Source organism: Clavelina lepadiformis, chromosome 5 (genome assembly GCF_947623445.1).
Source record: "Clavelina lepadiformis chromosome 5, kaClaLepa1.1, whole genome shotgun sequence".
Taxonomy (NCBI): domain Eukaryota; kingdom Metazoa; phylum Chordata; class Ascidiacea; order Aplousobranchia; family Clavelinidae; genus Clavelina; species Clavelina lepadiformis.
The window spans coordinates 8,800,740-8,825,774 of NC_135244.1; the positions used below are offsets into that span (position 1 = coordinate 8,800,740).

At 36.4% G+C, this 25,035-nt stretch overlaps 3 protein-coding genes across 5 annotated transcripts; 1 reads left to right on the forward strand and 2 right to left on the reverse strand.

The window, feature by feature from the left end:
- Positions 1-2,600: 2,600 nt before the first annotated feature.
- LOC143458920 (DDB1- and CUL4-associated factor 1-like) lies at positions 2,601-13,295 on the forward strand. 2 transcript variants are annotated; one of them, XM_076955827.1, is made up of 31 exons: positions 2,601-2,864; positions 4,536-4,612; positions 4,976-5,196; positions 5,345-5,482; positions 5,625-6,046; positions 6,110-6,213; positions 6,354-6,499; positions 6,628-6,777; positions 6,877-7,008; positions 7,114-7,241; positions 7,470-7,566; positions 7,656-7,817; positions 7,924-8,093; positions 8,308-8,416; positions 8,479-8,598; positions 8,724-8,795; positions 8,880-9,039; positions 9,398-9,453; positions 9,534-9,719; positions 9,815-9,943; positions 10,013-10,269; positions 10,482-10,619; positions 10,766-10,835; positions 10,909-11,120; positions 11,203-11,287; positions 11,364-11,603; positions 11,741-11,834; positions 11,909-12,087; positions 12,156-12,234; positions 12,335-12,661; positions 12,865-13,295. In XM_076955827.1, exons 1-31 carry the CDS (start codon positions 2,761-2,763, stop codon positions 12,912-12,914), a joined length of 4,614 nt encoding a protein of 1,537 aa, XP_076811942.1. In that variant the 5' UTR covers positions 2,601-2,760; the 3' UTR covers positions 12,915-13,295. The 2 variants fall into 2 exon arrangements, with proteins under 2 accessions (XP_076811942.1, XP_076811944.1); XM_076955829.1 differs by lacking the exon at positions 2,601-2,864 and adding an exon at positions 2,914-3,488.
- Positions 13,296-13,352: 57 nt separating this feature from the next.
- Positions 13,353-15,455, reverse strand: LOC143461277 (uncharacterized). 2 transcript variants are annotated; one of them, XM_076959134.1, is made up of 6 exons: positions 15,127-15,455; positions 14,885-14,958; positions 14,337-14,412; positions 14,080-14,228; positions 13,756-13,839; positions 13,353-13,664 (listed from the first exon to the last, which is right to left on the reverse strand). In XM_076959134.1, exons 1-5 carry the CDS (start codon positions 15,263-15,265, stop codon positions 13,786-13,788), a joined length of 492 nt encoding a protein of 163 aa, XP_076815249.1. In that variant the 5' UTR covers positions 15,266-15,455; the 3' UTR covers positions 13,353-13,664; positions 13,756-13,785. The 2 variants fall into 2 exon arrangements, with proteins under 2 accessions (XP_076815249.1, XP_076815248.1); XM_076959133.1 differs by having other exon boundaries at positions 13,353-13,839; positions 15,127-15,454.
- Positions 15,456-15,582: 127 nt separating this feature from the next.
- On the reverse strand, positions 15,583-23,584 carry LOC143461275 (dol-P-Glc:Glc(2)Man(9)GlcNAc(2)-PP-Dol alpha-1,2-glucosyltransferase-like). Its single transcript, XM_076959132.1, has 4 exons — positions 19,215-23,584; positions 18,834-19,043; positions 17,656-17,966; positions 15,583-17,473 (listed from the first exon to the last, which is right to left on the reverse strand). The coding sequence occupies exons 1-4, from the start codon at positions 19,353-19,355 to the stop codon at positions 16,729-16,731; spliced, it is 1,407 nt and encodes a 468-aa protein (XP_076815247.1). The 5' UTR covers positions 19,356-23,584; the 3' UTR covers positions 15,583-16,728.
- Positions 23,585-25,035: the final 1,451 nt, after the last annotated feature.

Here is a 25,035-nt window from a genome sequence, read left to right on the forward strand (position 1 = left end):
CAACAAACCCAAACCTTTTCCAACTTGGCACAATGTTTTATTAATGCTAAAATGTTGCGGTTAGTTACCAGTTTTAACACAGTAAAACTGATTTATCTTCATGTGGTTGGGGACGTGAATTTGAACAATATGCCAGTTATTTATTTACAAGCAAGAGAGTATGGACGCAATTTTTCTGTTAAGCAAAGTTGGTAAATCTATCATATGTCATCCAAATGACATGTTGGGCTGTAAACGTCTATAGCTCCAGAAAAAACCTACGTTCAACCGCAAAACTTTACTTTACTTGTCTGTAAAGATCAAGTCCAAGTTTTTTACCAAAACGTTGTTCTTTTGATGTGGAAAAGTTTAAAATGGCTTGAACCGCATTGATGTTTAAGATTAGTTTACAAATACGACAACTTCTTTATGTTTTGAGGTGAAGTTGTAGATGATAGGTTGGCTAATCGGAAATACCATTTTAAGAATGACAGGAAAATTGAAGTTAATAAGTATGTTGAGAACCAAACAAGAGTGGTTATGACATTATAACTATATCGAATACCGATATATGACGACATCTATGAATGATTTCATGTGAGTTGACGTTTGGATGTGTGCACTACTTTACTGAGTGAGTGAAATGGACATAGTGACGTAATGTCAAAAGAACGGATATGTATATAAGAAAATGCCAGACGTTAATTTAATTTTCAGCATTTAATTACATTTAATTTAATAAATTTTCAATTGTGAAGTAGTTAAGTTAAAAAGATCATAGAAATCTCATAGAGTTAATTAAGAAACTTGGACTCAGATGAACTCAATTTAACAATAGATTTAAATGATTTTTGTTGTTATAAGTACGTGTTTTTCCCTCAACTCACAAGCGACATGTGTAAAAGATCCTTACTTTATCCACTCCTCAGGCCAACCTAGCGGGACTTCGATCCCTTGGATGGAGCTCACTTTAGTGAGTTTTTTCTTCTTTCATCCACACACACAGGTTGGTTTTATTTTTTCGATTAAATTATTAGTCTACTATTGTGATGCACGTTTTTGCTCCTGAGGCGTTGCCACATTTGCCCGTGCTATTTGTGGTGACTACTATTGTAATTGTTTATAAGTTGACGATCCCCTGCGTCAGCACAATTTTTTGCCCCCCCCCCTCCACGTTTAACGCGAAAAATAAAATGAATGAAAAAAGAGTAGTATTTTTACAAACAGAAGAATCGGGGCTTCCTATTCCAATTCCCCCCACCTTATTTTGTTATAGCGCTGTAATGTAACCTATCTAACATTTTGCATATTTTATTTGCGTGATTACAGGGCTTTGCTGTTGTTCCCGAAAATTACTCCTAAGCTTCTTTTTTCAATGTATTGCAATTGTTGGCGCCATTTCTCTCAAGACTGGTGAGAGTAAGTGGTAAAATATAAATGACAATTGAATAGGCCTGACATACAATCTGAAATTAACAACTATTTACATTAAGTGAAGCAAATACAGAAGTTGGTTTAAAGATTCCATTAATGTTTTGCAAAAATTGCTTTATCTTACCAATGATACTTTATTAAGTATGCTCTACTTATTATTAATATAGTATCACTGATCTGACCTATTTTATGGTTTAATAATTAATTAATGAATATTTTCTGCCTTACCGCTTGTTGTTTACGTAAATTTACAAGATGGCTATGACCCGGACACAAGCATGACTGCAAAGCAAGCATGGAATCAAGGCATTTACAAAACATAAGCAATATCATCTATCTCTTACAGTATTTTGGTCTTGATGTGTAAGCTTAGTCAAAAGGCCTACGTTTAGATTTTGATACTATGATAAGGGTAACCAAGGTATTGGTCATTTTTCTGTGGTATTACTCAAATTGTGACATCATCTGGTTGTACACTTCTACAGTAGACCCGATTTATCAATCGATGTAAACTCTGGCGATCTGCTAGACTTCAGAGTTAGGCTAGTCAATTGCCGTTCATTAATACGTAATATGAAGTTAGTTGTATATCAAAGTTGTAAACTCATTGTAGAATCGTAAGTGGTAGCACCAAAAATATTATATTGTTAGTACAGTACTTATTTGGTGCTCAACAGCACACCGTTTTGTATGTACCACATATCCCTTGCTGCACACCGGCTCACAAGGCCGATTGCCTTTCCACACCACGATCTCATTGAAAAGTGACATAAGTGCAGCCCGGGCTATTTGTGGGCCAGATAAATTTGCATCGATTCTAATCAAAATTCGGCCATTTGTTATGGCTAAATGGATGAAGCCAGCTTTGCTTATTCATCAGACTTGATGATTTTAAACATTTTTCTCACTTCTCAGTATGTGTTACCTTCCAACAGCGGGCAACCCGCATAGAAAGCAATTAATAATGGCAACATCCTGACAGCCATCATGTGCCATTGTTTTGAATTTGCACTGCATGTTCAAGCATTGAAAGAGGCAACTGGCTTTTGTTTTGACTACAAAATCTGTTAACATCAAAAACTGGTTGCCCCGTGGGCATCCATTCAGCTGAACTTGGGGTGCCCAAGCTGAAACCTGAGTGCCATGGCACCTGGGCACTCATTAAAACTGCTCATTGTTGATTGTCATGCTAAAATGTACATATTTAGGCTACTTAATGAAAAATAGGCTGAAAGTAGGACAAGTTTTAAGTGTATGGTTTTGTTTGGTTCAAACAAGTAAGCTATCACTGCACCTTAGTTTTAATACTTCCTTGAAGTGTGGACAAGTGAGAACAAGGTTTCTTCCATGGCAACTCCTGATGACTACAGAGGGGAAATAAATAAAATATTTGAAGAGTGGAATGAAAATCGGACAAATGAGCATTACGATGTGGTTCCATTTTTAACACAGTAAAATTTATAAATTGATATGAAATATGTAGGAGATACAATTAAGCTCACTCATCATGTGAAACTGGACTCTGCATTACTTTTGTGATATACGACGTTATAAGTTGTCAGGGTAAAATGGGACACTTAGTAAAAAGCAGTTTATTATACTTTAAGACGATTTAACATGGTGCACTATTTAGATTATATAGATGTTTGTTGTTTTTATTGTGACCTTTGTAATTTCAACTGTAAAAGCAGGCAGGTGTAACTATTGTAAAGACATGCATAATAAAATCCATGGTCAGTCTTAAATTATATACTTAAGGAATTCTGTTTTACTTGTCATAAGTCTTCTTTATTGGCTAATAATTGATTTTTCAATTGCACTTCAAACTTTCATTGTCATATGTTGGTAAATTTACAGTATTGCCACTACAACTTTAGTGTGTTTATTTGCAAGCAATGTAGATTTGACACTAAGAAAATGTCCTGCTCAGTTTTTCTGCATTTCAGATAAAAAGGCATAATTCATAAAAAGTTGCAAAGTTTAACAAATAACAGTTAAAACAGTGTCAATCTCTTTAATGAAAAGTAGTATTAAGGTGGAGAGACCAATGATATTCACGTACACTTTATCACCGGGTTAAGCAGAATTTGTACTTTGGGAAACACTTGCATACTAGTTAAAGCTTTAGAGTTGCCTTTCATTAAAATGTAAGATTTTGAACCTCTTGTCAAAATAAACAAAGATTTTAAGTTTACATCAATTGTTTTTGTAGAAGTAAATTTCAATATGTTGATGTAAATACTTTTTGTTTGTTTGTTTGGCAGTTGAAACTAAATTGTCATGGATGAACATGATGCAACTTAGAAGTAAATTGGTTTTGATTAAGCACTTTTTTGAGTTAAGCTGTCACGGAGTGTTCTGTATAAGCCACTCAATGCGAAAATGACACTTAAGCAAAAATTATCTCTTTGTAAAGTATCAACATTAAATATGATTTTTCCTAGAGTCTGTGAGAAAATAGGACACTAAATATTTCCCTGAAAAAATAAATTTGCCTTAATTTTCCTGGCGTTTGTGTTGTATGAATAGGGCGAAGTGTTTGCAAAGGATGCTTAATAATTTCTAGCTAACATTAAGTTTGAGGATTTAATAAACTTGAATATTCAACTGTGTCCCACTTTACACTGATATATGCCCTAATTAGTTGTAAGACTGGAAAGTGTGGCACGTAACTATACATCCCTTCTGGTCATGGTGGAAAGTGTGGCATTTCCCACGTAATGCTTAATGAAGTGGGCATCAAACCTTTTTATGCTCCTGTCAATTTGTAATAAACATATGAGGCAAGTTTGGTTAAGTTTGCTGCCAATTTGTAATAATTAATCAAAGAATTGATAATTGAGGCTGTAGTGCCCGCTGTCATCCCAGAATTTGCATTTCTGCATGCATAACTTCCGCTTGAAAACTACCATACTTTCCCGTCTGGCACACTTGAAAGTTATGCGTTGATGCGTTAGATTTGGTCAACACAAAAAATGTCTTGGATGTATGGTTTCATGACTGCCATTCTTTCCAGTTCAGGTTGTTTGCGTAGCCAGACAACAGCTAAAATAATTTAGGCTAACTGTACTGATTAGCTGCAAAACTTTGAGCAAATAAGACTGAATATATGCAATTTTCAGATTATCAGAACGCTTTGAGAAGGAAGCTGAGGAATTCCACAAGCAAGATCCTGACCCATTTGATGACAGGCATCCTGGTATATCAATCATATAATTTGATATTCCTCTTACAACAACTTTTAAAGTTGTCATTTTTTTATTTAATAGCATAGCCTACTGCATTGAAAGGGTGACTCATGCTGCGAATATGGAAGTATGAACATACATGAGGGTTTCCTAATATAAATAAACAAATAAATAATATAATATTATACTTGAGATTGACAAAAAACTGAAAGGCAGCCATATGTCACGCAACAACTTCTATCTCTACATGCTTGATTTTTTATGGAAAACTGATACACTTTCCAGTTCGATGACATGTATCATTAACATAGACTGACTATATTTTCTGCAGGAACAGATAATATAACAAACAAAAAACATGCTGATCTTTTTAGCCTACACCATGCCTACCTGTGCATTTGGGAAGCTTCTTAAAGCTCTAACAAGGCAAGAGGACTTTTTGGATGCCGTTGTAAATACATATCTTAAATCGAGAAGTCGTTCTACTACCCATCCTGACACTGGTCTTTTGCGACCTTCTACCGCAGAGGCAACAGCTCGACTATTGTTGACAATTATGCCTGGTCTTGATTCTCAGAGCATTTTTACAAACAGTGTATGTGTAAACGGAGCTTTGATGTTAAAGAGCCTTGTGTTAATGTTAATAGCAAGTGATGAAAACAAATCTAACTCATGTTGGTGTAATAAATTTTCAAACGTAATTTACCAGCAGGTTTATTGATGTCTGCTTGCTTTTCTTACAGTCTGATATCTTACCTCTACTTTATGATTGGGCCAAAAATGGTTCCGAAACTCTAAGAACATACGCCACTGGGATCCTTGCAAGTGCTGCTGAACATCAGGAAGTCAATTCTCAACACACTAGTGAAAATGCCACATTGGTCAGTACTTTTTGCACAGCTCAAACTAGTGATTTCTGTCTGCATGCTGTCAGATTTATTACCTTGTTTATTAACTTAATTTATTTATATCTTTATATTGTATGATATGCTAAGTTGTTTCCACTAAACCATATATTTATAGGTTCCCATCTTGTTGAAGAGGTTGTGGAATTACATTCAGTCTGGGAGGTATTCTTCAGAAAAATCAGATGTTCTTACCATCTCTAATTCTTCGAGTGATTCGTTGAAAGTCATTATAAAATCCCAATCACAGCAGTCTACCTGCAAACCTGGAAAAAGTGGTGCTGGCAGGAGTCAAACAAAGGACAATGATGGCATTGTTAAATCAAGCAAAAAGAGAAAACTATCTGGAGATAATGTTAAAAAAACGAAATCGCGAAAAATTGATGACAAATCAAAGAAAGCACAACATTCTAAGGGTTGTGAACAAACCGCCAGCTCAGTGCCCAGGTCCAGGTTGTTTTCCAGTCAAAGAAAAGCTGATCTTTTGGTCATGCCTTCTTCTGATCTCATTGACATAAATGACTGCAGCAACAGTAGTTGGTAGGTGTACGAAACATGTGCTATATATTTGTAATACACTTTACTTTATTTCATTTTAAACAGGGCCGAAATCCTTCCAATTGTGATCGGCGGCAGTCACAGTTTAGAACCACCTTTGAACCCTACCATTTGTGAAAGATATATTCTAAACTTGCTAATACCTTTGGGTGAGTTAAAATACTGTTCCTGAGTTACAACAGTTTTGTGTGTGAATAAAAAACGTGTTGTGTTATTATTTTCCTTTATGCACAAATGTCCTGTTAAATCTATAACACTGATTTTTAAACAAGCTTGCTGAATCATGCAGGTGAATATCAAGATCTTTTGTCACATTTCATTGAGCATCATGCAATAGATTTAGTAAATCACTACCTTGAACACAGTCATACCAACAACGGGCTGCTAACCTTTTCTGCAATGAGATTTTTTGCATCCTTACTCTGTCATAATAAGGTAAACTTCCAGTGGCCTTTGTTTTGTCTTTTCTATAATAAATTTTCCACCTCACATTAGTAGTTATTGACATTGGCACACGTTGAATCTTTTAAATATATTTGTTAATTTCTTCTTCAAATCTTAAGATTGCTACAGCATTTATTGAAGATAATGGTGTCCAAAGATTGTTGTCTGTGAGACGCCCATCGATTGGTGCTACAGGTGCTTCATTATGCCTTTACTACCTGGCTTATAACCAAGACGCAATGGAGCGGGTGTGTCAACTTCCAAATAAGGTGCATAATAGATCCAGGTCTAGGCAAACATCTGTTTTTGCTTCTTGCAAATTTACCTTAACATCCTAACCGAATTTTCTACTGATCACCACAAACTAGGTTTTAAATGACCTGGTCAAATATGCCGTGTGGCTTCTTGAATGTTCCCATGACTCTGGGCGCTGTCATGCTGCTTTATTCTTTTATATATCCTTCCAATTTCCTATCATTCTCAAGTTGTTTGATCAGAAGGTAAGAAGATGTTTCTTTATCTATGGCACAAGTTTAGATCTATAGTAGTACATTAAAATGTTTAACACAGTTATTTAACCAAGTATATGCAATTGGATTTTCTAGAATGGTTTGAGATGCCTCCTTAACATACTGAGTACTCTTCCGATAATTCGTCTTGATGAACCTCCAAGGAAAGAAGATGAGGACACATATAGGCAAACTGCTCGCACGATTTTGACTGCTTTGAGAAAGTAGCTACCAAAATTTGGTTATTGGTCTTTTATAAATAAAACTATGTCTGTATTATTTTCAAAATATGTTTCTATTATGCTCTTTTATCTGAAAAATACGAGTTGTCTTATTTCTATAAGGTTTTATTATTTATTTTGTTTGTTACAATATATAGCATAGAAAACACCAACAGAGAAAGGCATCCTTGGGATGTTTAAATATCTAATTGAACTAAAATAATTGAATAGGTATTTCGAAGCTCACTTAGTATCCAAAGCCGCTTCTATGAAGGAGATAGTGCAAATTGATAAAAGCAATCAGCTCTTACAGCGCAACACATCCAAGGTACCATCATCTTCAACATGATATATATATATAGCGATAAGCGATAATATTTAGAAGTTCTGGTCAACATTCTTCTTTTTACGTTACAGGTTATTAACTGTGACCGTGAGAATGTTCTGGAACACTTAGATTTTCTTCTTACTATCGATCAACGAAATTATCAAACTTCGATGTCACCATCAGTCTCTTTAATAAACTGGACACCGGTGCAGTCATTTTTGAAACTAGAAGGAGTTTCATTACTTTTAAGGGTAAAAATTCTTTTTGTGTGTATGTTTTCCTTTTTTGGGCAAGATTTTGGAAATTGGCTATTCGAAGAAAGTGATGTTAAAACTTACTTTTACATTTGTTCATTAGCTGATTGCTCTAGCCTGTGATTGGACAAATTACTGGGAATGGGGCAAAGCAGAAGTTGTTCGTTTTGCTCTTGATTGTCTTGTTGTGGTCAGTCTTTCTCGGGAAGCTCAGCTTGTTCTTTGTAATCCTGTCAGTCTTCCTTCTTCATTTACTGAAGAAACAGGAATAAGGTTGTTGTTTAAACAATATTCCACAGGGAGTATGATATGTTTATTTTCTGTACAAGTACAATCATACGTCATTGTCTTGTTACTTTGTTAATAATATCGAAACGATCAAGTTCTTCTATAACCTATTATGGGTTTTTGTCTTGCTATATTTTATGACCCACTAAAAGGTAGCCAGATATATATTTAAAGTTTATCTTTTTGCACGTCATCACAGCATTGTTCTTGGAGTGGCAGAGGGAGAAGCTTACCTGGGGAAGGAGCCTGAGGCACAAAAGTCTGCACTTTCTGTCGTTGTCAATTGTGTGTGTGGTTCTGAGTATAAGGTAAAGTTTGTAAAGTTAAAAGGTAATTTAATAGAATTACTAAAAAGCAAAGTTAATGTTAGACTGATGGTGCTATGGCGAAGATGGTGAATGGAATTCCTCAGTTAAAACTCGTGTCAAAGTCTCATGATGAATCGAGAAAATTACTTTGGGATGCTGTGAAGACCAACAATGGCATCAAGGTAATTGAAGAGTAATATCAAATTTCAATGTGCGGTCACTTTAAGATATACTCTGCAATGTCTACTTTCTACATATTTACATCTACTAAATGTAATGCACAAGCTCAAATGATATTCTTTACCAGATTCTTCTTCAGCTACTAATAAGCACCCATCCAGCGGTGCATGCCGATGATATTAGGCTCTTAGCATGCAAGGTATGCTTTCAAATAAAAATAGCAACATCGAGTTTAATTAAGCTTCGTTAATAGCTAACTTTCATTATGCTGCCTGTTGTGCAGGCATTATGTGGCCTTTCAAGATGCGAATCCGTAAAGCAAATCATGTCCAAGCTGCCCATGTTTAATAATGGTCAACTTCAGGCATTAACTAAGCAACCTGTCATGCAGGACAGACGCAAGCAACATGTTAAATTCTGCATATATGTTGAAGATCTTACAGGTAACTATTTTAAGTTCTGGCCAGGGATTGACTTAACCTATTCTTTATTCAACTGCATTGGCATTAGCAGTTTGATAAAAAATCGAAAGTTTAGAAGTCTGCATATTTCAGCCACACTCTATCCAAAGAAGATTAGCTTTTAAATTAGTTAGACACAATAACTGTGGCGCTCTCTGACTATCTCATTAACTGTAGATAGTTTTGAGCAAAATGTATTAATTTTTACAAAAGTACAATCCTGGCAACAAGAATATGGGTCCCAACCATAATTTGATAAATAAACACAAGGCTAGATAATGAAACATCATGTAGTTTCGGTAAGGGTTGGTAAAATGTTTTACTACCTATTTGTTTACAGAGAAAGTATCTGGAAAACCAAGCACACTGCAGATGGATCTGGATTCTTTGAGAAAAGTACTTACTGTGTTCATCGGTCGTTTCAAACCTTGCCCTAAACTGAACCATGACTTACGTCCATGTTTGTGCACTTGCAGGCCCACATTGTATCACAGACGATGATTCGGTACGATAACCGTGAACTCCTTCAACTCATCCATAATCATCTATCGTGGTCGGGATTACATTCCACTGCATCTATGCTAGCCAGGGAAGCATCTTTGCACATTCCTACCACTTCAAGCACATCTCTCCTCTCCACACCAAGAAACATTTCTCGAACTGTATGTAATCATCTACAGTTTTATCTCAACTTAAATATTAACTTGGTACAATAATATCCAAGTCATTCTGGCTTCAAATAGGGTTTATTTAACAGGGAGCCGGTGATTCTCCTTACATTTCCCCAGTCAGTCGTCGGATCAGCTTTAGCAGGGGTGCGCATGCTCACGGTGAAACACCTGCTCTTAATTCTCATTCATCGCTTATTTTTACTCCTAATCAGAGAGTAAGCAAAGTGCTTATTTTTTAAACAAAGTTTAACTTTGATATTGATTGTATTTATGGTTACTTTCAGAAAGGAAGGTTTAAGTTCAAGGCAGATCCGAGCAATTCGAGTGACATTTTTGTCAATCCGCGACACACGTGCCATCTCTCTTCGAATGGCCGTATCACTGTGGTTGAACCAGGCTTGCTGGATGGTCTTGCAGATTCACGCAGAAACACACCTTGTTCATCTGCAACACTGAACACCATTGTTGCTGAGTATCTTAAGAATCAGCATTCCCACTGCAAGAACCCTGTGGTGACCGTGCCAGAGTTTTCACTTCTGAGGTTCATTTGCGGATGCTTTAGGAAAACAATACTAAAATATGCCAAGAAAAATCAATTTCTTTTTACTTTTATTAAAAGAACATCTTTTAGATTTAAATCGTTTTATTTACAATTAACTTGTGTTTGTTACTATAGTGAAGGATTTATTGCAGCTGAAATAGTAGCATAGATTTGAAATATTTATGCCAGTATATGTTTTATCTGCCCAATAGACCTCACTACTGCCCTGAACCAAGATTTCGTGTGGAGGCACCGTTAAATATTTCTTCTCGTTCCATGAGGAGACAAGTGGCCCCTAAAGCTGGAGGAATCGGGGGATCTGCATGTGATCGTCATTTTATTTACAGCAGGTTAGTATTTATGTTCGTGTATATGTCTATAATATTGACACCAATTTTTTGTAATAAATATAGAGATTAACGGTGTTATGAGTAGATGTGAAGCAATCGTTCTCTCAACTGTTAAATATTCCATATTTACACAATGATTCTTCCAGATTTCGACCTAACCTCGTGTTTCGTGCGCCTGAGGAGGAAAATGTTCCATACACATGCTGCAATTTCACTGTAAGCGCAGGCTGTTTAAGTAACAAATTTGTTATCCGAAAAGATGTTTAACTCACCGTTTCATGCATTTCAGCCTGACAACTTGAGCGTGATTCTGGGCAACTACCAAGGCGACCTCACCATCCATAGCATACAGTCCGAGCAGGACCGTGTATTGGAAGGTGTAGCTAATGCACCCATTGTGAAGGTAGAACCTGCCCGAGACGGCAAAAGGTTGCTGATAGTGGAAGACGGGATGTGGCGCCGTAATTGCAGCCTTTACTCTATGCACACTTCCGCTACCGAGTAAGTTCGTTGTGCTATGTTACTAGTTGAGTTGATTCCTTGGCCAACATGTGTCTGACTGTATTGTTGGCAAATTAACTAGGTTTACATTCGGCGATTGTTCACACGTTGAGTTTCCCAAAGTAACACAAAATTCGGTCTTGGGAACGAAAGGTTCAGCTGCGATAGTAAGTTTTTATTTCTCTTGTTGTTGAATTGACAATGTTACCGATTTTTATATACTATGTAAATTCGTTACAATAGATATATGACGCCGAATCCGGGCAAAAGATTCGTAAACTGGAACGAGTTGATTTGGCTAGCAACTACACCAACAACCAGGCGACTTTCTCAGCAGACGACGAATTGATTTTATCAGATGGTTTGCTGTGGGACGCTCGAGTGAACGGCAACAAACCAATCCATAAGTTTGACAAATTTAACTCAAGCATTTCGGGAGTTTTCCATCCAAAAGGGCTGGAAGTTATCATAAACACAGAGATTGTATCCTTTGTATTTCTTACAGCATTAATGCATAATATTGCTTAACTTAAACCATTTTATGGCAAAAGGTTCCCATTTTCTTGTACGAAATGTTTAGCTTTGACAATTTTACATTCCTTAATCGTTTGGATTCATAGTGGGATTTGAGAAGTTACCACCTCTTACATACAGTACCCATGATCGACCAATGTACAGTCACTTTTAATGGTGATGGGACGATACTCTATGCAAGTAAGTGTGTTGTACAAATTGAACACTTCCTAAAATTTTGTTTCAAATGTCTCAAAGAAATCGCTTTCTCTTAGCAAAGTCAGTATCGAATCAGGACCTGGAAGACATAGATGAAGATGATCTGGAGGCAGGTTCCACAACCTTCCACGCGATCGATGCTCACGACTACCGACCTCTGAGCGTGACCGACACTAAACATAAAATTTACGACTTTGCAGCCGACCGCAGAGACAGCTTTGTGGCCGTGGTAGAGGTATCTATAACCGATTTGGCTTCTTTGCTGAAGCTTCAGCGTTATATCATATAAATTAACTTTGTTAGAGACAGAACGGACAGTGGGATCAATGGGATGGCCCCTCAATGAGCGTCTGCAGACTTTATGAAGTTGGAAGAGTTAGAGGTTCATTTTTAATCTTTTCACTTCATCTATGAAGACGTTTCAAATATTAATTCGAATTTGCTTCATTCGGGTTAGCAACATATAGATCGGTTTGTTTCAGGTGAAGACGAAGAAGATGAACAGGGAGATGAGAACGTTGTGGATGACAATAATGATGACGACTATAATGATAATGACAATGACGATCGTGATCTCAACTCCGATGATGATGATGATATTTCTTTCAGCGAGACCGGAAGTGGTTCCTCATTCGATATTCCTTCTTTTGCCTTCCCATTATCTTCAGATGGAGAATCATTAAATGGAAGAAGATCTCGCCGCAGCAGAAGACAGAGGCGGACTCGAAGAAGAAATGGTTCCCCAGTGGTAAATGATGATCAAGATGATGACACAATTAATGACGATGCTGGTTGGTCCACTATTGATGGTTAGTCCATGACATTGGTACTAAATAAAAAGTTCATAGATTCCCAGTAAAATATTACAATTAACTTATGATTTTTTTAAATACCACATAAATGTATTCTTGTGTATTGAACATGTCTTTTTCAGTTGCTTTGCCCAGGCACGCAAGCTGGAATAATATTTTCCAAGACATTACAATAACTTGTCTGCACAATTGTTTTTTAGATGACAGTTCGTCTGACGACAGCTTTTATTTTCCGGTCAACAGGCATTGAAGAAAATTTGTTTCTTTCGGCAAGAATGTTTAAGAAGACGGGACTGCTTCGGGATTTTTTCGTGTGCAATATATTTCATTAAATGTGTGTGCACTGCCATTTGGATGTTTAAAGAACAGTCGTTCGAATGTTCGGAGGACGGAGGTGTATACTTGTAATGTATTGAGATGTTTTTCAATGGGAGGTTTTTTTTTAACCTGGTTGTTGATTTTCAATCAAATGTCTTACGCTGCTCTTTTATTGTTCTTTCTCAATTGAGGGTATTGCTTCCTTTAGCTATTTTGTTTGAATTAGGTGGCGACTGGCGATATTGTGCTTTTCGTATAGGCCTATTAGCAGTTATTTTGCACCAATTCCCAAATTCAAATAAAGTTTCTTAGCTTTCAAAACAATGAGCTGAATCACTGAAAAGGGAAAATCAGCAACCTTTCATTCATGCATTGAAGATAGACACATTGGATTGTATTTCACATCTATGGTACGCTATACAAAACGGGACATTGCTTCAACACAGAGAACCAGTTTCATTTCACAATTCAATAGGGTGCGAACATTACAAGATTCGGCTAGATTTTTTAATGCTGTTCCACGAAATCAATAACTTCGATTACGCCACGACAATTAATTCCAGCACAATTCAAGCAATGCACAAGTAACCCCAGGACATTTCAACAAGGACTAGTCAATTCACAGACGTTGGTTGAGTCGTCCTGTGCTTTATCATCCTGCTTGGGTTGAATCGACCTGGAACTATACAATATTTCCAGTAAATTCTTGGAATTTAATATTTCCATTCAGGTTTGTCGAAATAAACGAGCTGTAATGTAAGTATTGATTTCACCGTTCATAACAAAGTATAGAAAGTTTACTCCTAAGAACGTTCTCTTTTCAACTTCATCCTTCGATTTTGAAACCACACCTTGACCTGAATGTAATACAGATTATACGTATCCTACATGCGCAAAGTTGGGATCCGTAAAGTGTTGCAGAGGGCAACTTGTAACTTACATAATAAGATTAACTTGATCACGTTCGAAGATACAGGCTATCTCAACTGACATTAACCTTGAAATCAAAATCCCATTGACAAAAAACTAATTGAAAAGACTATGCATCAAGCCAGAATGAATAAAAGCAGTTACCTGTGACAAACATTTAGTTTTACCTGTCTTTCAGTCAAGTTTAACTTCAAAGCGAGCTCATATCTTCGCAATCTAGTCAAGTAGTGGTTTTCTGTGAAATTTGCTTCCAACTGGCGAACTTGAGCTTGGGTGAAAGATGTGCGTTCCTTCTTGCGACTTTCTTGGGAGCCTACTGTTGAAAAATTTAATCTCGATTTATTTTGTTTGCTGTTAATAACGACCATTTACCTTAAAAACAAGAACAGGTCATAAAAACACACTTCATCACACATCCTTATACCTTGGGATGTTGTTAATGTCATAGGGCTGCTACTTTCAGGAGAAGGGCTGGGCGAAGATTGCCAATGGAGAGAATTCTTTGTAACGTAAAACATTAACCACTTAGGCTACTATTAAAAAAAACAAATTGTAGGATGGCAGGGCCGGCTTTATAGCAATCGTGGGTTCCAATGCAAGAACTGATGTCGGGGCCCCTGTCAATTTTAAATAACTTAATGTAACCTAACAATGATAATAACATAAACCAAATATCAACGTTTTCCTAATCAGCTTTCGTCAAATCTTTGCTTTGCGATTTGCCGAAACTCAACTTTTTTCAAGAAATTTGTGAAATAACACTGTGATTTGCGCAAAATTAAAGCTAAATTGTTATTTTTGTTTTGGTGCCAAGCAGCGCGGGGCCCAACGCAGTCGCATCGCTCGCATTGGCCTAAGGTCGGCCCTGAGGATGAAGGTAAGGCGTGATGCTAGCAGAAAATATTACAGCCACTTGAAGATAGAAACATGTTCATAGTATATTTCTTGCGAGAACTGATAAGTTGAACATACAGGAGTTTTTTTATAGCCAGCAGCTTCAGGTATGTTGGACGAGTAGGCGTCACTTGAGACTGAAGAGGACATTGCTGCAAGAATTCAAATACAAAATACTTTATTTGGCTAGTATGAAACACCGTACAAACTTAAAACTTCACCATGAGTTGGTCTATCTAACAACTGCTGGTACATAGAGCATCTCGATTTGTTAAATTTAAAGCTTAAAATGTTTTGAAACTGAGCAGTTGATTTTGTACCTGTATTACTGGGTAACGGAGCAGATTCTATACTTGTATAATACACTGGCTGGAATGTCTTGCAAGCCATATTTGATATGTAGTTCTGATGGTACGTGACCGAATCGTCTTCACAAAGCACATAATCCACGGAGTTCATTTTAAACACTTTGACCCAAGAAAAAGGAGCGACTAAACGCGATAACAAAGCACGATTTTTGTTCAGCTTAAACCAACGAGAATAATAATCTACGACTATCTCACCGTCCCTGCCCTGTTTCAATTTCTTTTCTAAACCGAAGCCTCATGCAACTGAGCCAGATAGGTCGATGATTGAGCAAGTTATATTGCACAACTGCGCCTGAAAGGTGATGACGATGACCTTAAATTGATGACGTCCGCCTGCAGTCGACTGAAGGGGACAGCTATACGCATCACGTGATCCGGTTTATCAACTGGATTTCGGGCACCACCGAATAACAGATATATTTATTACTGCCATACAGAAAGAGCGCGTAGAATGCAATGAAATAACAATAACAGCACACAAAACTATACCAAAAATTTTCAAGACGAGTACTCTTCAAAGCAAACGTCAGAGCATACACCCATACATAGGTCAAAACAAAAACGTTAAAAACATAGAAAAAATGTGCAGGAAATATAGAATCGAATGAATTTACAGGTGACGTGTTTTATGTGGGAGAAAATAGGCGAGCAAAAATAGGATACTCACCATTCAAGCAAGCAAAAATTAAGAGTAGTAAATTACCTCCAACTTGTTTATAATAATTTTTATTTTTTTCAACTGACGATTCCCACGATAAAAAGTAAAAATTACACTATTAATCCGCCTAAAAGAAGGGCTAAACCAATTCCTAATCGCTTTAATAACAGTTCATAGTGATTGCGGTAATTTTGTGTGTATGTAAAACGATTTACTGTACATTAACTTCGATATAATAATCCTACTACAGAAAGATACACCAATTAAACTAAATGTACTATAAGAGTAGTCGTGGTAATATATTATGATTTGTGCTCACTGCTTGTGTAAGTTAGTATTTAATTTAGTCGTATTGCACAACTTTTCTACACAGTCCAGGATATGGCTATTAGGTATGCAACGCATTGAAGCCATAAAAAACAATGGGTGCATATTGCGTTCCACAAATAAAAATTTAAACAAAAACAATCCTTGAAATATTTGAGTCCAGTAAAAACTGCTTGCCCATTTCATGATCGAGTATAGAAAGATTGTTATGACATGACTCATAACTCCTTTCCAGCCAGGCCTTTCATATGTTTATACCATTGTTTGTTTGGCTCGAATATTTGTAGTTATCACCAAAGAGGACAAATATAACAAACAAACATATATGATACAAATTATCTTATGTCTGTGGAGTTGATTCTTGGTAAGTTAAAAACAAAATAGAATCAAAAATTCACACTGAATAAAAATGTGGATCAAAGATTAACAGCCTACGCTAAATTAATATGACCATCACTGGCCATACAAAGCTAACCACAATGCATTGAAAAAGGTGTGATATGATCTACACTGGCAATACTCAATCAAAAAGAAATAATTGTTCACAGAAGGTCCTTGTTCCATGCAATTTACCACATGATTCTTTGAGGTTCGTCAAGATCGGACCAACTAAAAGTCTTGTTCAAAAAAATGGAAATTGTTGCTATATTTAGAACAACCTGCAATGTCACTTCCAAAATCAGCACCATAACACTCTGATTTTTGATATGCAGGCGAAAAAGAAGGTAAGGTAAAATAAAGTACCGAAACTCTAGAAGTTTCTGTGGAACCAGCACTGCCGAAACACAAACAACAAAAACTATTTTCCATAAAACCGTGCAGCGTTCGCTTAATTTCAAACTATCATTCATGCTCCACGCAGCGTATATATAAATAGGGATGAAACAGAAGCGCAGAAAACGACGCCCTAAGAAATACTTCCATACATAGAAAGCATAATGTCGGTTATCAGCAAGCAGATAAGGGTGTATATGAGTATATGCAAGTAATACGTAGAGACAGAGCATGGCCGAAGCCCCGAAATGAATGGGGTATTTTCTAAAGGTGTGCACAAAACGTTTGAATTTATCGAGAGAAATTAAAACAGGAGACCCAAAAAATAAACTAAAGCCGAGAAAGTAGAGCAACTGCGCAGGATGAAATATAGCTACATGGCTGCTACGATCACCAACAACTATGCCGTTATTGAGGTATGCAAAAAGACAAAAGACACAAATTACTGAAAGGTATGGCCATATCAAGATTGCCACAGCACGGAGGTGATCTATGACCAGAAGATATTTCAACAGAGCAGCAGCAAGTTTAGCAAGAAATCTATAAACAAAAAATTCATTAAAAACCGAGTCGACCTTGTACATTTAAAGGCTTATGAAAAGAATTTCATAACTTTTTATTTCTATCTCTATAACAACGGTATCAAGACCATCTTGTCAATAAAATAACACCATAAATACTATTATGAAATAAAATATTCAAACCATAATAGTACAACCCACCTTGCTAATTTGTCTTTTAATTCTGGGGAAGTTGAAATTCTTTCAATATCTTTGATTGTTTCTAAGTGATCAGCTGCAACTGCACCACCCATGAACACAACCCACACAATATTATTCTGTCGAAAAAGGATGGCTAAAAAGCCCAGTCCGGCAGCTAGTTTGTGGTTACCATGAAGACAGGCCAAGTAGGCAGCAAGTACTAATAAAGTTGATCCTGGTTCTGTGTAATAAAGGAAGGACAAAAAGTAAAGAAGAGGAAAAAAGCCAACTGTTAGTGAGGTGAAATGATGCTTCTTGTTGGATTCTTCATCCTAAATACATAAAAAGTAATGTTTAACTGGTGAAGAACAAATTACTGAACACTAACTGTTTTTTTATTCTTTTTAATGTTAATTTGCGTGTTGAACCAATTCACCAATCATATATAAAACTTATTTCAAGAATATCAGATATTTTAGGTGCATGTGTGTTAATTATATTAACATGAATTTACAAGCAAATTAAGACAACAAGTAATGTGCATGTTTGAGTAATAAAGTATGTAACATACAACTAAGCCAGCGGTTCTCAAACTTTTCTTTTTCTCGGCACCCTTTAAAAGCTAATGAATAGCCATGATGTCAAAGCAAACCCCAAATTTACTGGTAGTTCAAATTAACGTGCAACTGTAATAGATCTTGTTCAATACACAATAGAACAAATAACAGAGTTTACTGCCTGCTTCTGCTGAGGCTAATTACCAGTAACAAATCTTTTTATTACTACATTATCAGAGACCTATTGCTTTACCGTATACATGTAGCGAACCAATTAATGCAAAATTTCTTCCGTGAAGGTTATTATGACATTTGTTATGAAATAAGCATAATAACATCTGGTCAATATGATCTTTAGTTGTTTTTTACAGACCATCGGCTTTCTTACAAACCATGATTCATACAGTGTGAACTGTGAAGTGCATATTTGAGAAAAAATTAACCTTGTAAATGTAACCAATTATTTATGTTTTTATATATGCAAGTAGACAACAATTTTCATGGCGCCCTTGCCAAGGTCTTGTAACTTCTAGTTTGGCAACCGCTGAACTAAGGTATTAGTGCTGAAATCACTAAAAAACTTAAAATGCCATTTTACATATCAAGTGTGTATTCGGGCAAACAATCATATGCGATACCGACCTCTGTACCAGCATTTGATGACTTGACATTTTCATTCAGTTTCTTTATGATGTAGTATGCTAGCACAACAGTTCCAGCATTATACAGGACATTCATGTACCGCAAAGCCCAGACTGTACATGCACTAGATCCCTTGATCCCTGTTAAAGGTGTCAATACGAGCATTGATAAAATATACATGGCAGGTAGCGTGGTTATTTTTGGATCCCACTGTAAAAGAAAATTCAGAAACAAACAATATACATCAATGAAACAATATGTTAAAAGAATTCATACTATAGTTATTCAAAACAAAGCAGCCATTGGGCATAAGCATACCAATACAACTTTTACAAAATGTTTAAGTGGGGTATACTTATTTCACAAATGAAATTAACTTACCTCATTAAATTGTCCAGAACAATATTTCTTAGCTTGAGGAATGTGGAATATTTCATCAATAAAAGCAGTTGATTGCGCATTATAAATAACTTGAAAAAGCACAGTTGTTACAGTTATATATCCATAAACTTTAAACGACATTGTCGGCAGTATAAGTCCAGTTAACTAAATGCACAATCCTTGTGAAAAAGAAATATTATTCTAGGTGCATAAGCTAAATTCAGCATTATTATAAATTCTCTCTCTAAATGTCTGGATCTGAAAGTATATTAGATCAAGTAACACAGAAGAGCAATTTTTATTGAGAAATTGTGATTCGTGCATGCACAATCTTTCTGGGTCATACCATGAACGCTCATATCAAGTACTGTAGTACTAAAAGACTGTAATGTCATAATATTTTAATCTTTTCCATTCAGGCCTTCATATGGGCTTATAATTGTACACTTGCCCTGCTTTTCCAAATGGCTATACAAATACATTGAATCAAGGATACAGGCATAAGGTCCCAATTATTATCTAAACATCTAACATCGCATTGTATATGACGAAGGTGGGCTGACATGTTTTGTGGCTCGCTGACATGTTTTTTGTGGCTCTTCTAGTTGAATAGTATTATCCATCATTATCGATGCATTGTTTACCAGATTTGTATTGACATTAGTGATTTTGCGGCTCGCTACTGTTTGTAGTTTTCTGCAAGTGATTCTTAACTAGAAACCAGCCAAAATGCAAACTCCCCATGACAAAATTATAGTCTTTGTAAACTGTAAGATTTCTGATTGAAAACTACAGATACCATACTTTTTAGTATGGGCAATAGCTCCACCTAAATTGATCATTACCATCCTACTTCTTTTTATGGTGATGTTTCAAGTAATTGCATTACATCAACACTTTTTCCCAACAAATTACTGTGCACTGTATCTGTATATGCAGTACAGTTAGTACTATTACACTATGTGGTGCATTTTAATTGGCATAACAAGATTACCAAATATTAAAATTATTTCCGTGCGGTGCTATAATAGCTTAGGTGATATCCAGTTCGCCATGGCGGTTGGTGAAAAAAGCCACGAATAATGCATTTTGGACAGCAAATAAGTCATAAAATACTGTACCGGCTGTCATATCATGTCACTGCTTGTTATGTTTGCCTCGTATATAGCATCTTCTTAAAAACTTAACACCACTGAGCTAAAAAAACAATGAACGTTTCAAATTTAAAACCACATTAACCAGCCTTGAGCAGATAGTGTATTTAAGTAACAAATTGTTTACTGTACATCAGCAGAACAAAACAGATTATAAACGATGTTGAATTCACTGTAATCATTGAGTAATATTTCATTGAACAGAAATGCAGCCTAGCCTGTTACTCTTTAGTCTGCTTACTAAGCAGTTAATGACCACAAAATTCATGCAGACGAATATACTGATATCACTGAATAATTTTAGTGCATAATTGAAGATTTTAGGCAGTTTTCACCGAGATCTCGGAGGTACCGAAGCAAAATTCCAGTGTGCGAGGAAGCAGCCAGTGGATAGCGCAACTCATGGCCTGCATATTTAAATTAAACAATGTGTGGCCTTTTATACTAAAAAACTGAAAAAAAGTAGTGACTCCTTTTTTAGAGAGGTAACTTTTCTTCTGGTGTGCAGAAATTATACCGTTACCATTCAGCCATTTCAGGCTTTCAGCTGAACAATTCTCGGGTGTGCTCCTGAGTTGTGCGTGCAGCTGGCACACTTTCCACTATGCTACTCTTTCCGTTGAAAATTGAGGTATAGTATATAAGTACAAAACCACAGGATGCCTTTGTATACTACTATACTTTAAAAATATTTACCAAAATTCAAGATGCTGTATTCATACTGAAACAGGAACAAAGGATTTTTTTATGTCAACACAGGTGTTCGTCAAGGATGTATACTCTCACCACTTCTGTTCTTACTACCAGTAAACTTCATAATACGTAAGGCGATGAATAATGTCAACTTTGGCATACACACATACACATAGTCGAATCACAGATCTGGATTTTGCTGATGATATAGCACTACTTGGGGAGACTAAAAATGATTTACAAAACATGCATTACAGGATACTGCTGCCAAAATTGGACTAAGAATAAATGGAAGCAAACCAAAAATTATGAAAATTGGCAAACTACAGGATGGTAACATATTAACCAGTCAACAACCTACCAAAGAGGTTGACCCTTTACATACCTTGGCAGCATATTTAAAAAAAATTGAAGCCACAGAACCGGATGTCAGATGCAGCATTGGGAAAGCTTCATCAGTCTTACAGAAAATGAATTATATCTGGACTAACATTGTTATAAAGCCAAAACTGAAACTACATCTGTACAACTCATTAGTTCTATCAATCTTAACATATGCTAGGGAAACATGGACAATAACCAAACGACTGAACGTATTCCATCAGCGTTGCCTACGGAGGCTTCTTGGTGTCAGCTATCGAGAGCACATTACAAATGATGAAATTCTGAGCAAAAGTGGTCTATTGACCTGGAACAACATAATAACTGAGCGCAGAATGCGCTTTGTGGGACATGTGTTCAGAATGCCAGACTACCAGTACCCAAAAACTGCACTAGACTGGGCCCCATCAGGCGGAAAACGTAAATGAGGAAGACCAAAGAAAACCTGGCAGGCTACTTTCCGTAACGATTTACAGGAGCTCAACACCACTTACCGAAAAGCGAAAGATGTTCAATTGGATCGAATAGCACTGAAATCTTTTGCTGTTTTTAATGTTCAAAAAGAATACACAAGGACCTAATGATGATGATGATGTTAGACCCCAGCTACTCAAATTGCGGCGACTTCATCTGGTTGTGCACTTGTATACACTAGACCCAAAATATCTAACAATATTGATGTAACATTTGTTTACGTTTTCATGTAGAAATTCTACTGCACTGTGAATATTTTCAATAAATATAGCAGAAGCCACTTAACGTATTTATGAAAAGTTAATACAGTACATAATAAGATAAATTTCTTTTGGCTGATTATTTTAACCATCCATGTCCACGTTGACAACAACAGCTTTTACAAACCAAAATCTTTATGGAGAACTTGCATGATGATTTATAATGATATAGTGACGTCATATATATGGCCGTCAGTTGTACAGTTTTATCATGGTTTTATCCTATAATTAACCATTAACCTTAAGTTAAATTACAATATAGAAATAATATGCTTGAAAAAAACAATGTATGAAGTCACATAATCAATTGTTTACAGAATGTCATAATCATGGTGTTGAAACGGAAACCTTTAAACCGTTTTGAATGGATGTTTTTTGAAAACCGAACCGGAACCAGATCCAGAGAAAAAACCCAAACCAGAGTCGAACTTTTCTCAGTTGTAAATCGTATATTAGAGAGCTTGCTGAACCTAAACTCGGAACAGAATGAATGTGAGCACAGGATTCAAACTTGAACCGGAGTAGAACCGGTAAGATAAAATTTTGTAAAACCTGAACCGGAGTTAAACCGTTTTCCATGGCGGTTCGACTTTCTGGTCATAATCACAAAAAAGAGTTTCATAACGACAAGGTAACCATAGATTACTATCAAGATCCCAAAATTGATCGTGCCTAAACCGTGTTAACCTAATATAATCATTAGTTAGTCCGTATATAAATTCACCCTAGTCAGGGGCACCGGAATTATTTTTGGCAAGGGGGGGGGGGCAAAATCCAAAAAAATGCACTTTTTGAATGTTAATATTTTGCAAATTGCGCCGACTGGGATTCCTGTGGTTCGAAATTAGTATAGAATTCGAACCTTTTTTACTACATTGCGTCTTCATTTTAAGGGATTCTTGCGTCATAACAAATACATTTATAGCGAAATAGATAGGCCTAGAGCCCTAGACAAACCAATATTTTTTAAAGGCAGAAATAACGTATGGGCAGAAATTCCACACGAAGTTCCAAGTTACAAAACCGAGTGATGTGAAAACTTTCATTTAGGCCTATATTTTATGATTACGCTGTAATCTTATTGTAGCAAATTTACCAAGAATATGTTTTAGTGTTATTTTTTAAGTCATAAACTACACAAAATGCCCTCATGTGCCCCGTGGTTATAAAGACCACTGACCCTCTTCCGACACCACTGACCCTAGCAAAAAAAAACAAGATATAGGTAGGCTTACCATAATTTTGTGGCTTCAAAGCGAGACGCTTTCAAACAACCTAAACCCCTTAGCTGTGATTTTTTAACTTGACATTTTTCGGAATTATTACGTAGGCCTACATTTAAACCCACCCTAGCTGTCTTCATTGACCTTATTGCCATCGAAAGTTCAAGTGCTTGTTCTCTAAATATCGGTTTCAATTCGAAAAATAGGAAGGAATTGACGTTAACGATACAAAGATGTCTGCCTCTATTTCACCAGAAAATTACCGTACCAATTATCCGCTAACAATGACGTCACAATAACATTTTTATCGAATACAATGAAATAAATAACAAACAAGATCTCGAATTCTTCTTCAAGAAGTACCGGTACGCTACACAGCAAAAACAATAATAAGAACATGCTAATGTTCGTGCATGGCTTCTATGCGGTATGCCTATGCTGGCTGACTGAATGCCAAACCGGGACGTTTGGCCGACCGATCGGGACGCCGGGACAAGACTTTAAAAAGGGGGACTGTCCCGGCTAAAACGGGACGTATGGTAAGTCTAGATATAGGTTAACTTTTAATTTTAATTCCTCTACACAAGTTTGCTTCATCTGGTGAACTTAGACAACTAAGAGACCGCCAACCTGTATGATTCCATTTATAGGCCGTTTCCGAGTTATTGTCTGGGTGGCAAACTTTTTGCGACCACCAATGCTTAACAATAGAAACTGTCGACCCACTTTGATTCTTTTTTAAAATGCAATCGTTTTAGGCAGTGTATTGTAACGATTTTACTCAGGTAAATAGCATATCAATTTCTTTACACGATAAAGAAAACATATTGAAAATATGTTGGCTAATTCTTATTTTACAGCGGTTTGAATCCTTGGACTTTACGATATGACATCTAGATTCTAGGATCTAGATTCTAGAATCTAGACCAGTGTTTCTCAAACTTTTTGCGATCGCGTACCACTCATTCGTTTTTTTTGCTACACTGCGTACCACCTGGCTCCTGAATGACTTATTTTACTCAAATGTACCGGTATTTATTAGTTATTACCGTTATTACTATACCATAACACCAATGAATAGCAAGAAAACACAATTTAATTTGATAGAAGTAACTGTTTCTTCTGCACAAGCTTGTCTATCCGGGGCAACACATTACTCACAGCACATCGAAAATCATGTTCAGCGGTACGCGGTACCACTTAAAAAGCTCTCGCGTACCACTAGTGGTACGCGTACTACGGTTTGAGAACCACTGATCTAGACACATGGTCAGCAAAATATGCGACGTGAAATGCGTAAGTCGTAAGAGATTGCCTGGTATCTGCGGCGCGTGTAATTGAAGTAATTCAGTTCATAATTAGGTAACTTATTACAAGTCTGTTTTTAAACTTTGCTTGTAAAGCAACTCCTTGCAAGGTAAATTTATATGTTTAACGCACCGCAGATACCACGCAAATTTTAAGCAATTTAAGCCACTTGCTACGTTGACCACGAAACGTGACCTCACGTTGAACAAAACCAATGCGTAGGATTCAAAGCACTGCAACAAAAAAACTAAGCAACTTTTTTTGATACTTTTCCTTAACTGTATAAATGAATTCATATTCAAACACCTAAGCGGAAGTTTACAAGCCG